This window comes from Hemibagrus wyckioides, linkage group LG13 (assembly GCF_019097595.1).
Source record: "Hemibagrus wyckioides isolate EC202008001 linkage group LG13, SWU_Hwy_1.0, whole genome shotgun sequence".
NCBI classification, from domain to species: domain Eukaryota; kingdom Metazoa; phylum Chordata; class Actinopteri; order Siluriformes; family Bagridae; genus Hemibagrus; species Hemibagrus wyckioides.
The window spans coordinates 24,318,285-24,331,794 of record NC_080722.1 but is presented as its reverse complement, the minus strand read 5'-3'; the positions used below and the strand labels follow the sequence as shown (position 1 = coordinate 24,331,794).

The 13,510-nt window shown below is 41.1% G+C and overlaps 1 protein-coding gene across 1 annotated transcript; it reads left to right on the top strand.

Annotated features, from left to right (window-relative positions):
- The first annotated feature begins 274 nt into the window (after window positions 1-274).
- On the top strand, window positions 275-11,015 carry ppp4cb (protein phosphatase 4, catalytic subunit b). Its single transcript, XM_058405911.1, has 9 exons — window positions 275-434; window positions 2,867-3,094; window positions 3,310-3,361; window positions 5,073-5,123; window positions 6,201-6,302; window positions 6,618-6,791; window positions 8,957-9,083; window positions 9,519-9,708; window positions 10,115-11,015. Exons 2-9 carry the CDS (start codon window positions 2,997-2,999, stop codon window positions 10,242-10,244), a joined length of 924 nt encoding a protein of 307 aa, XP_058261894.1. The 5' UTR covers window positions 275-434; window positions 2,867-2,996; the 3' UTR covers window positions 10,245-11,015.
- The last annotated feature ends 2,495 nt before the right edge of the window (window positions 11,016-13,510 follow it).

The following is a 13,510-nucleotide window of genomic DNA, read 5'->3' as shown; positions in this document are numbered from 1 at the left end:
ACAAGCCGAAAGAGTCGACTCTTATTGGTGAGCTGAATCAAATGATCTGACTCACTAAAAGCAGTTGGCGTCTTTTTCACTAGTTTTTAGGCGGCGAGGGAGACTCTTTACGAACGCAAGACACAAGGGCTGTGTTCCAAATACGATTTGATCCCTTGAATATAAGCGCAATTTAGTGTAATCTAAATGACGTTGCGCCCTGTTGTAATGCACTATATATACAGTAGGGAGCTGTTTGGGATGGAGTCCAGGTCTGGGCGGGATGATGACGGCGTAGATGGCTGTGGGAAAGGGGCGGAGCTAGACGCCGGTACATGGTGTCGAATGAAAAAAAAAAACGGTGAGCCGGTTGAAAGAGAGCGAACGACTCGGGAGAAGGGAGAAGTTTCCTCGGTTTCTCCGAACTCACCCGAAATCCGAGTCAAGGGTCTCAGGTAATTTTAACAACCACTTTTAATCGATTCCTCGTAATTGGGTTGATTTCGGTGGTCAAAGAGTTGTAGGTTTCAGCTGAAGTACCGTGGTCGTAAAATTGTTCCAGGCCCAGCTAAGCTAAGCTAAGACAGGACTCCCTTTTACTTCAGCACACTAGGCGACATTTTAATGTTTAATTTATTTTAAACTCGCCGTGTCTTTTTAGGTTCGTGTAAAAAAAATAGTCTGTGGTAGAACAATCCCAGAATGTGTTGTTTAAGTGTGTGGTGTGAAGTTCAAACGCGTTAGAATTGTGTCCTTAACCTGTCGCGTTGATTAGCTTAGCCGAGAAGCTAACGGTGCTCTGAAGCCTTCCGGAGCCGAACGCTTTAAACACGGCGCCTTTCAACAATACGCTTTTAAATTAATTCATAGATTATTAATAACGTTAACAACAACAACCACCATAGCCGCCGTCTCTGGTAGACGCGAAACGATCAAGAACGCGCATCTCATGCCCACTGTGTGAGTTAGCTAAGCTAAGCTAAGAGATGCTAAGAGCTAAGCGTTTGCGTCAGAGTTTGGTTCCGCTGGCTGGAACTGGTTTATTTTTTTTTTCTTCTTCACCGAACTCTCTCAATGTATCCCAAACCTACACTTTCTTGTCACGTGAAGAAATCACTTTTTGTTTATTACGTTTATCCAAAATCGATGTAATTTATTTATAGTATTTGATTGGGATTGGGAGTTGTCTCGGCTGCTGAAATTGGCGTTTTGTTTGTTTCTATATAGAGAATGTTGGAAGTTTTCGCAGATTAAAGTAGGACACTTCCGGTCACTTAGGGATTGTTTATTTGCATACACGCTTAATAAAGCACAAAAATGTCCTTTTAATGTTATTAGGGGTTTAAAACATTTCACTGTGGAGAGAGAGAGTGAAGAAGAAGAAAAGTTTGTTAGAAAATCGTGGCTTTGTTTTTCAGCCCAGATTATCAGGCACTTGTGTGTGTGTGTGTGTGTGTGTGAACTGTGGTCGTGTTTTTCCCCCTTAATCAACATGAAATGGTCAGTTTTTCTGGGATCAGGCATCACAGATCATCTTAAAAACTGAAGATTGTTGTTGTTTCTGAATATAAAGGGGTGGAAGTTGTGGTGTTTTTGTTTGTTTTTGTTTCCAGCTCTAGTGAAATGTGGTTTATGAAGGAAACTGACATGCGTATGTGTATGGGGCTAAAACTGGGGTCAGAAACTGTGACGCTGATGCTTGTTTGACGTTTGGATATATTTTGCTGTAGATGTGGTGAGATGATGTTCCTACAGAGTGTTGTTTTTACCTGTAGTGTCTTGCCTTAAGGTGTACAGAGACAGAGAGGTGATGTGTGTGTTTCTCCTCCTGGGAAGGTTGGGCAGTAATGTGTAAAGCACCTTTGGGCTGGATCCAGTACACTCCCTTTATATATAACTGCATGACCTATCCTATCTGCCTTTATTTTCCATGCCTCATCTGCTCTTTCGTTCTTTCTTTCTTTTTGTTTGTTGTCCTTATCTTTTGTTTCATCTTTCTCTCTATTGTCTTGGCTTCATCTACTGTACATAGTTTCCCCCAGCTTTTTTCCCCCCACTATCCTTAGTTTTCTTTTTGCTTTGGTTCCTCTGGTTTCATGCACAGTCTAAAAGGAAATAAGCTAGCTCATTTTTTGTGTCCTAATATTTTAAATCGTTAAAGAGGTTATTTCATATAACACTGCTTAGATTATGCTATAATACACAAATGTTTGCCATGTTAATCCGTGTTTCATAGTCGAATGTGAGACTGTGAGGTTAGTATAAGTTTCTCTAGTGGTTTGGCAGAAAAGCCTCTCAAGTTTTCTGTTTTCTGTTATGTTCTGGTTAGAAGATGTACAGCCCGGATAATTGAACTTATCTGCTTCATATCTCACCCAGAAGTCACACTAGTTTTACAAAGTTTTAAACTCACGAGCCTTATCATCTCGCACAGTCGTCAGTAATCACAGATTAATCAAGATGCACACCCCAAGATGCAAGTTTTTTCTTAGGTTATTTATTTATTCATTTATTTTTTAAAAAGTGAAAACCAGCTGTCATCCAGGATGCTAAAGTGTGTGACTGCACTGGAGCGGGCAGGCATTCTAGATCCCTATCAAACACCTCGGTAAAACCTTCAACTCGAGAGCACAATCGGTTAGAAACGTTTTTTCTTTTTCATCTTAGCAAGTAACCGGAATGAAAATTCTTCCATGTGTTAGAGTAACATTCAGCGTGCTTGTTTAAGTAAGTAATATTACTGCGTGTTATTTAACATGCCCCAATTCGGTGTTTTCGACCGTGTAAAGTGAGCTGTGTATTAAACTAGTACACAATGATGGATGGTGTACCTAATAAACTGGTCATTAAGTGTGTTTGTGTTTTTTTTTTTTCCTCTGTTCCCCAGGCTTCTTTACCATCAGGATCCCCGTACCCCCAGTGCCGTGTTGTGTCTCGTGTGTGTATGAGTGCCTGAGTGTGTGTGTGTGTGTGTGCGGGAGGAGAAAACCAGTTCAGCTCGCTTTGTGCGCTTGACCATGGGTGACATCAGTGATCTGGACCGACAGATCGACCAGCTGAGGAGATGTGAGCTCATCAAAGAGAACGAAGTCAAGGCCCTGTGTGCCAAAGCCAGGTAAGAAACAATGAAAAAGACCCTCTTACTAATCATGGCTCCATACTGACTGTATACCATAACCCAGGATTTCTGACGCAGCTGAAGTCATGCTAGTTTAGACCTCACAATATCACTCGCTTCAAACAACACCTTAAGAGCATTCGCGTATACATACTGTGAGTATTTCCTTCCTAACCGCACTGTGCTTTTGTTTTCATCTCTTTGTGTTCTAGAGAGATTCTCGTAGAAGAGAGTAATGTACAGAGGGTGGATTCTCCCGTCACAGTAAGTAAAGGGAATCCTCTAAATCACTCGAATTAAATGACTCATTAGAGTTTCATTGGAATTTAATGACGCTTGGGACGATTGAAATGTTTTCATTATCCGTGTTCAGAGGCTGAAAGTCTTGTTTTCTCCTGTCATTGGTTAAAAAACAAATAGCAGCTTTCTCAGACCCTGACCTGTCGTCCAGCACATCTGTGTAACATCTGCTTACATTACATTCATGTATAATCTACTTTTGCATTCGACTGACCCCAGACGCAGGAAGTCAGAGTTCAGAATAACTGAATTTTTAACTGTGTTCAACATGCAAAGTGGAGGGAAAACCGACCATATTTGCCTTTTGTTAGCAACAAGTTAAGCAGCTGACTGTGAAGTTATTCATATAGATATAACAAACTAATATGTATGTTAATGTGACATCCTCCAGTGATGGCACAGCGATCTGTGACTCAGTGTCACAGAATCCAGTCATGGCTGTTTGTGAGCTCAAGTATGCGGAATGTGGGCGGATAGTCCGGTCATCCCTGTACATCACGCCGCCCTGTGACCTAGCATGAGCAGCAGTTTGACTTAGCATGTCTCAGAGAAATGACTTTGTTTGCTAGGCTTTGTTTACTCTTTACGCTTTGTTTACTCTGAGCAGCCGTGTTGATTTGATTTGACGTGGCTCGAACTCCTGACCTTCCTGAGGAAGAAGAGTCAGTCCTGTAGTCAAATGCTGTGCTGAGCAGATCCATGGAAACGTCTCGCGAAAAGCTTGTTCTGAAACGTCACTGTTTTTGTACCTCCTTCACTGGTGCACGCGATAGAAGCTAATCTGATAAAAAAAAAATGCTCTGTTTTTAATAAGCATGCTGAAGAAGTTGTTTATTTGACTAATGGAATGAGTCTCCAGTGTCACTGGAGCTTTGTAATACCAATATTTGACATTTGAGCTTTCTGATTTCTTAGAAATGTAACTAGCTGAGGTTTAGCTTTGAGCAGAAGAAAAGACTTGTGTTTATTAACAGGAAACAGCTCGTCTACAACGCCAAGTTTAACTGATTTTACAAGTGTGATGTGCTGCTGTTTAATGCTGTAATAACAGTAATAAAAACTTTACTTTGTGCTGAGACACATCCCACCACCCCTTTGCTGCCTATAGATAATAGCACAGGTTTATAACACAGCTGATACACTCTCATGCTGGAGGAATATCATATGAAACACCTCAGATCAGGGTTAATAAGACATTTGGTTTGTGTCAGAGATGTGCCAGATAGCATGGGGGGATAAAATAATTGTTTATATCTTGTTTAGTTAAATGTTTGCTTAATCTTGGAAACATGTCTGGTTTTATAACTGATATAAAAAGTATATGATCCTTTAGGCTTTTGCTTGCTAAAAAAGTACAAAGCATATCCTTATTTAAATGGCATTACCCTTTAAGCAGATCTAACTGGTTCCGTGGATTTGTAAAATTCTGGTATCTGCCAAATGTTCTCATCACTTTGGTGCTTATGTAGTTGAAATTTTTTATGCAGTTTGTATGTCTAATGCTGCAAGAAACCACAGTGTCTAGAATACACTCAGCTCTCACACACACACACACCCATGTGAACTGCAAACACACTGACCTTTCATTTTTTACAGATTTTTTTTTTCTCCCTCCAGTTGTGCCTGTGTAAACATGCAGATTGATGTAACATGGCATGATCTTTTCTCCCCTCAGGTGTGTGGTGACATCCACGGACAGTTTTATGACCTGAAGGAGTTGTTCCGAGTGAGTCTTGCATTCACACCCACAAGTTACCAGATTCAGAATTCCTGTCTATTGGATGCGAGTGTGTGGTATTGGCCACAGATGGCACATTTGGAAATGTTTGGAATTTTTAGTGAGGGCTAAAAATAAAAAAAATCACAAGAGCACAGTTTTCCATTACACTTTTACTTTTTTCCATTACACAAACTATTAATTCTTCATATTTAACTAGAGCAGAGCCACAAAAGAGCTGAGCTGATGCTTTAAAAAAATACATCAGTAATCACCTCCGCTGATGTAAAGGGATCACAATAACACTGTGCCGTTAGTATTACAGACCAGGGAGGACACATGATTTCACTGGCCTGGTCATGCAGACTGTATTGGTTTTTCGTTTAGTTGTCATGTGTACAAACAGGTTCAACAAGCTGTTCATATAACTGTCCCCAACAATTTACACTCAGTATAGTCTAATAACCATGAGAGTAAAATATAATTATTGACCCGTGCAAAGAAGAATCTGATATGCTTGTGGAAATACAACACAGCCCATTTAGTTTACACAATTCCTAATCCCGATAACTGCTGTACTATGCGCATGCACACACACACACAGAGGATCTGATCCAGCTGTTGGTAGGAACATTTTTTGTTTCTTCTTCTCATCTTAATCTTCTTGGACTGTAGCGCTCTGGATTTTTTTTTTCTATAGCATATTGGCGAAAGAATTTCTGCTCTCTTGTCACAGACACAAACACAAAGCTTCATGAACAGAGACATAATCAAGGCTTTTAATTAATTCATTTATTCAGCTGGGCTCGGGATAGATTTGAAGCTGAATGGTGTTAGTTCCCCCTTTTTACTCTAGTTAAGTGGACATTCAGCCATGGGACTGGGCACAGTGGAGCTGATGGGCTAGCTAAGGAACTTGTTTGTCCAATCCTGACATATTATATTACTTATTATGTCAGAAGTTTCGTTTAGAGAAACTGGCTCTTTGGTTCTATTTAATAAAGTTTAAAAAAAAAAAGTGCCTACTTAAATAAACGTAGTTGTTTTGATTAAAAACCTGTTTAAATGGATGTGTTTTCTGTGCAGGTGGGAGGAGATGTTCCAGAGACAAATTACCTTTTCATGGGAGATTTTGTGGACAGAGGCTTTTACAGTGTTGAGACTTTCCTGTTGCTCCTAGCTCTTAAGGTTTGTAATTGGTTTTTCCCTACAGTTCTTATTGTTGGTCAAATGTGTTTAGGCTATTGTTAAAAGCTCATGTAAATAAATAAAGGGCTGAGCAGTCCAGGGTCAGGGATTGTTCTTAAGGGGCTGCCAGGTTCTCTGGGATTTGAATAACGACTCTCTGAGCACTAGCTATTCTTTACACTGACAGTCAGAGCCTAATGTTTGGCATTTTGCTGTGAGAAGAAGTGTGAAAGAAATAGTTCTGTAGCCTTCATTAGGCTAATGGTTTATAAAAAGCTGATTTGATACTAAAGTTGAATTTTCGCTCTACCTCAGGTGCGCTACCCAGACAGAATCACGCTGATCCGAGGCAACCACGAGTCCAGACAGATCACGCAGGTGTACGGCTTCTACGACGAGTGCCTAAGGAAGTACGGCTCCGTCACAGTGTGGAGGTACTGCACAGAGATCTTCGACTACCTCTCCCTGTCGGCCATCATCGACGGCAAGGTCAGTCTGAAATAAACACTAAAACGAGCTCCATTCCCTTCCTTTGATTTGTTCTTGGGGTAATACGATATTTAGGAGGAAATATGATGTTATTTCGGCTGCTCTCTGTTCTGGCTCGCCATTTGGTCCGCAAGTTATGATTTGGCGCAGGTTTTATGCCGGATGCCCTTCCCAAAGCAACCCTCCCATTTAATCTGGGCTTGGAACCAGCACTGAGAGTTAGAAAATATGATATTCAGAAGAAAACCTTTTCTTTAAATAGTCTGTGCATCACCATGCAGAGAGAGGAATCGTGGGTAAATGTAGCAAAACATGCTAGTGCAGGAAAACTGCTAATGCCAGTTTTCCCTCAAGCACCCGTGTCTGTTTGCGTATTTGGAAATGGTTTGATGAAACATTGCGATTGAGATTAATTGTTTAGTTCAGAGTAATACTTTAGTACGTCTAACAAAATTGTAAACTATAAAAAAAATTTCACCCAGAGCTTTCTGTCTTCCCTAGACAAGCTTGTGTCTCGGAACCTTTTCTGGAAAATGTAGTCAGTTTCTGGAAAAGACTGCAAGGATCAACATGTCCCAGTGCAAATACACTATTGCCAAAACTTTTGGGACACCCCTCCAAATCACTGCGCTCAGGGGTTGGGCTCGGCCCCTTAGTTCCAGTGAAAGGAACTCTTAATGCTTCAGCTTCATACCAAGACATTTTGGACAATTTCATGCTCCCAACTTTGTGGGAACAGTTTAGGGATGTTCCTGTTCCAACATGACTGCACACCAGTGCACAAAGCAAGGTCCATAAAGACATGGATGAGTGAGTTTGGTGTGGAGGAACTTGAAGGCCTGGCTCACAGTCTCCTCTCTTAATTCATCGGGTAGTTCATCAATCTAATTCATCAATCTAATTCATCAATAGGGTTCTATCACTTTGAGGTCAGGACTCTGTGCAGGCCAGTCAAGTTCCTCCACACCAAACTCACTCATCCATGTCTTTTATGGACCTTGCTTTGGTCACTGGTGTGCAGTCATGTTGGAACAGGAAGGGGTCATCCCCAAACTGTTCACACAAAGTTAGGAGCATGAAAGTGTCCAAAATGTCTTGGTATGATTAAGAATTAAGAGTTTCTTTCACTGGAACTAAGGGGCCGAGCCCGACCCCTGAATTCAATAATTTGTAGGGGTGTCCCAAAACTTTTGGAAATATAGTGTATATTCACTCTTGGTGTCTCAGACCAGTGTGATTTGCTTAATGCTTGATTATGTGAAACGTCCATAGATTTCATTTGAGTAGCCTGATGGCCTTGGAGGACTGCATTATAAAAGTAAATAAATAAGAACTGTCTTTAATTTACTACAATATTGATATTATACTGTCATATTGTAAATTCAAATTTTTATTTGTCACATACACAATCCTACGTAGTATGATATGCAATACAGCCCTTATTTGTAAGAAAACAACAAAGTCTACTGGAACCAATAGTTCAGTCTCAACAACAGAAGCTTCATTCAGTATTAAGGTCATTTTACTTGTAGCTGCCTTTTCTTTTATCTAACCTCTGCTCTGAAACATTACTTTTATTTTTAGGAGCTCACAGGATGTGTATTTTAAATGAACATTTCTAGGCAGAAGTGTGCGTGTGTGAGAGATGGTGGTGTTATGAAATAGCTCAGTAGTTGCAGCCAGATGCAACGTCCTGTGTGTAAAACAGTTCATCTCTACTTTGTGTTTCTCAAATGCAGCATTAGACTAAACACATCCCTCCATCATAAACACAGCCTTTTCCTGCTCTACAGAAATTGTTTGTCTGGATATTGTAAGACACGTTTGGTTCTTCTGCACAGCTTTTACCACGAGAGGAAAACATGACTAGCGTATTTTCCACCACACACCAGCATGCACCTCGAGGCTTTTAACCACCGTCTGTAAACTCTTGATTTACTGTGTTTGCTTTGACGTGTAAATGTAGTATATGTACAAATAGCAGTATTTACAGTCTGGTGACTTTATAGAAGTTGGCTAGCTTGTGTCAAAGATGGCGTTTGCTATCTTTACATCGTGGTCACTGTGCTTGTTCTGTAGCCACCATGAATCCTGCCTCATTTTTAAGAAGTCAGATAATCAAAGTCTTGATACGAATGGTTTTGTGCTCCTGGTTTGCTCTGCAGATTTTCTGTGTGCACGGCGGCCTCTCGCCCTCCATCCAGACTTTGGACCAGATCCGAACCATCGATAGGAAACAGGAAGTGCCGCACGACGGGCCGATGTGCGACCTGCTGTGGTCAGACCCTGAAGGTAACAGGATTTTTTTGGGATTCGCAACATCTGCGGTTCCATAGATTCAGTAACCAGATGCTTTTATCCTAATTTTTCGACTTTTAGAACTTTAGACATTTTTGAATAATGGAGAAACTACATTCATGCATGTGAAGACATTTCAGCCAACTGGTCTTGTAAATCTTCCACATAATGAAATAGAAATATGGGTACTATTTTAATCATTGGACAAATAGCTGAGGTGTGAGAGGAATAAAACACAAAAAAGAAGACATTTATTATTTTCTAATAACAGCATGCTCCAAGTGTTTTATTCCTCATATAATTGAGTGGAAATGAAATGGAATTAGTGGATTACATTTCCCTGATTTAAAGTGAGCCTCTACAGATGTTTATGGGCAGTGTCATTTCTGCTCTAGGTGTCTAATTAATGATGATTTTGTGCATTTGCAGATACCACAGGCTGGGGAGTGAGCCCAAGAGGAGCAGGATACCTGTTCGGCAGTGACGTCGTGGCCCAGTTCAATGCCGCTAATGATATAGACATGATCTGTCGAGCCCACCAGCTCGTTATGGAGGGCTACAAGTGGCACTTCAACGAGACTGTGCTCACTGTGTGGTCTGCACCCAACTACTGCTATAGGTGAGTGTGTGTGCGCATGAGCAGACGTCTCCATTTTATTTATTTAGTAGAATAGGAAGTAAACCATATGGATGGTTTCATACATACTAAAAAGTTATTAGGTCAGAATGAATCTTAATGTGGACGCTGAAATCATTAGTACAGGGTCTCTACAGATGTTGGGTCAGAGCCAGGAAAACTGTTAGCCTTATTAAGAAGCAGCACATATTTCCAGCAGTTTGAGTGATTATGCAACCTGAAGCAGACGGATCCTCACTGCTATGTTTTAGTTTGTTTTTGTCGGCTGTCACGTAAAAGACTATTGGTGGTCTGTCGATTTAAGTTCGTCTGACTGAGCCAAATTTTATTTTTTATTTGCTGAAGATGCTTGTGCCAGTTTGAGTAATTTTTCTCTGGTCTCGGTCAGGTGTGGGAACGTAGCAGCCATCCTGGAGCTTGACGAGCATCTGCAGAAAGAGTTTATTATATTTGAAGCTGCCCCACAAGAAACCAGAGGCATTCCCTCCAAAAAGCCAGTGGCCGACTACTTCCTGTGAGCCTGCCCCAAACGTAGGAAAGGAAACGCAGGAAGTGTCATCTCATAGATTTACCTGTATTTCTCTCTGTCCCACCCTTCCCTGCCCCACCTGTCTTAACTGTGCTTTTTTTTTTAAAAAAAAATACTTTTTCTACTTTTTTTTTTTTTTCTGTCTCTACCCTTCTTTTTGTCCTTCTGCTTATTTTCTTCCTTAGCTACACACTGTCACCTGAACACACACACATGCAGAGACTGGCTTTGTAGTTCCTCATACTGCTGTAAAGTCACTTGCTCTCATAAATACACTGTAGCTGTATGCAATTCAAACCAATGTGAATAGCACTCTGGTCAGTTGAAAGCAGCAGGGAAAAGGAGGTAAAGACGGACATTGGTGTTTCAAAGAGCCCTCATTTATGTTTAAGGAAAGCTATCGGATATCTGCATTATTTTTTTTTTTTATTTTAAACTGCTTCTTTTTCTCATCCCTTCATTTTAAATGCGTGGGCAAACAAAAGTGACACTACTGCCCGTTGTTATAGATTATGCATCTTTTTTCTTCCCCTCTCAAGCCCTTGTCTTACTTTTGACCTTTGTGAAGGAATGCCTACGTTCCCTGCAGTGATCAACTGCCACACTGGAAAGTATTGGAACAAAACCAAACTGTTTTAGGCAACATGCTTTCTTTTTTTTTCTTCTTTTTTTTCTTTTTTTTTTTCCTCCCATCTGACTTCTCTCAATAGAGGAAATGTTGATTTTTATTATTATTTGTGACAATAAACTGTACTTTTGTATGAACATAAAGTGTGTTCTTTTTTAATGTATTTGATGATGCATGGTTACTTGCATATAAGGTTTTAATAACTATAATGTTCTACATTATGGTTATGTGGTAATATACACTTAGCCTTCTACTTTAATAGGAGAACCCTGTACATCTGCTCGTTTATGCAGTTAACCATGATCAGCCAATCGTGTGGCAGCTGCACAATACATAAAATCCTGATACAGGTTCACATTTAGAATGGCGTTCACACAAAATGGTGCAAAAAACACAGCAAGACCTTGTTGAAGAAAGAGACCAGAGGATGATACCCAGATTGGTTTGAGTCAACCAGGAAGTCTATGGTAACGCCACCCCAGAGATCACGTCACATCAACCCTTGACCTGGATGAGCTACAACGGCAGAAGGTTCTACTATCAGCCAAGCACAAGAGCCTGAGGCTACGTCTTGGATGAGACACCAGTCTGCCACAGACACTGTGTACACATACTGCACATTAACACACTCCTCCACACCTAGGGAGGAGTATCCAGTCTGACTGCTGGTGTGCTATTTCTGTGACCTGTCTGGAAACTCATGTGGACATGGAAAGAAAATGAAACTGCACAAATGGTTGCATAAGCTCAGGTTTAATTCTAGGACTTTGGATGTGTGAGACCACAGCACAAACTACCGTGAGGTCAGATAATCCCTGTGGCTAGGCACAATTTGCCCTCTCTAGTTGTATGCTGCACCGCACTCAGCATTGCATAATATTAAAATATTATGTATTGCATTTCACCCCCACTTCCCAAAAAATATGGTGGAATCCACCCTATGCCAATGAAATACTGTCCAATCCCGCCCACTCCCAAAGGAATACTGTCCAAATCATCCACTCCCAAAGGAGTACTGTCCAATCCCACCCACTCCCAAAAGAATACTGTCCAATCCCGCCCACTCCCAAAAGAATACCGTCCAATCCCGCCCACTCCCAAAAGAATACCGTCCAATCCCGCCCACTCCCAAAGGAATACTGTCCAATCCCACCCACTCCCAAAAGAATACTGTCCAATCCCACCCACTCCCAAAAGAATACCGTCCAATCCCACCCACTCCCAAAAGAATACCGTCCAATCCCGCCCACTCCCAAAAGAATACCGTCCAATCCCGCCCACTCCCAAAAGAATACCGTCCAATCCCGCCCACTCCCAAAAGAATACTGTCCAATCCCACCCACTCCCAAAGGAACTTTGGCCAATCTTTCCCACTCCTAAAGGAATACTGTCCACTCCCAAAGGAACTGTGACCAATACCATCCATTGCCGAAAGAATTCCAACCAATCCCTCCCACTCCAGAAGGAATTCTATCCAATACCACCAAACCCTAAAGAAATTCTAAATAACCCTGTCTAAGCCTGAAGGAATTCTCCAGCAGAAGGTTGGAGCAATACCGCCCACTCCTGTGCATGCTTGCAATGGCTCAGGATTTTTTTCTAAAAAATTAAGTAATGTAACCCACCCTGACCAGGATGAAGCATTTAGTGCAATAAATACACTGCACAAGAACCCAGTACACTTCCATGTTAATGTACATGGCATTATAGAGTATATTTATAGTAACTGTAAAGTTTTGAGGCATAGTGCAGATATATATAAATAAAACCGAAACTGGACATACACTATATGACCAAAAATTTGTAGACACTGACCATCACAGACGTGGTTTTTCTCCATACGGTTTCCACCTTGGAACTTGGAAGCACACAGTTAAAGTAAATATGTATTATTATTACACTTTTCTTTCACTGGAACTAACGGTCCCTGTGCCTGTGTGGGTTTACTCCGGGTACTCCGGTTTCCTCCCACAGTCCAACAACATGTACATTAGGTGGATTGGTAATTCTAAATTGCCCATAGGAGTGAGCGTGAGTGTGTGTGGTTATCTATCTATATGAGTGGGTATCGAAAATGGATGGATGGATGGAACTAACGGGCCCTAACGAAGCAAAGCTCTTAAAGGCAGAAGAATCCTAGGGGGCTGACCAGAGCCCTCGTCTCATCTTTTTTTTTTAGAATGAACTGTAATATAGACTCCTTGTTGGACATTTTGTGCTTTTGTGAGTAAATAAACACAAATCACAATAACCCGTCCTAAATCTAGCAGGAAGCTTTCGCAGAAGACTGTAGTCTGTTATAGCAGGAAATGGGAGACGACTCCATATTAATGCCCATTGGTTTTTTTGAGCCCTGTGATGGACTGGTGACCTGTCCAGGGTGTACCCCTGCCTTTCACCCAGTGTGTGCTGGGAAAGGCTCCAGCAGATCCCCCTGACCCTAATTAGTTGGATGTTGAACTGTCAAGAGTCCACATACTTTTGACCAAATAGTGTATTAAAGTGATAATTTCTGTACTAAATACAAAATAAATGTAAAATAAATGTACTTTAAATGACTCGAGTAAAAGTTTTGTTATTGCGGTGTTGGTTGTTTTATTCGCCTCTACACGAGGTGGCAGCTGCTC

What these genes read in the sequence shown, in the direction of transcription:
- ppp4cb (XM_058405911.1), top strand. Translation starts at nt 2,997, where the DNA reads ATGGGTGACATCAGTGATCTGGACCGACAGATCGACCAGCTGAGGAGA. An exon ending in GGGTGGATTCTCCCGTCACA is followed by an intron (nt 3,362 to 5,072) that starts GTAAGTAAAGGG and finishes TTCTCCCCTCAG; the next exon opens with GTGTGTGGTGACATCCACGG. An exon ending in ACCTGAAGGAGTTGTTCCGA is followed by an intron (nt 5,124 to 6,200) that starts GTGAGTCTTGCA and finishes TTTTCTGTGCAG; the next exon opens with GTGGGAGGAGATGTTCCAGA.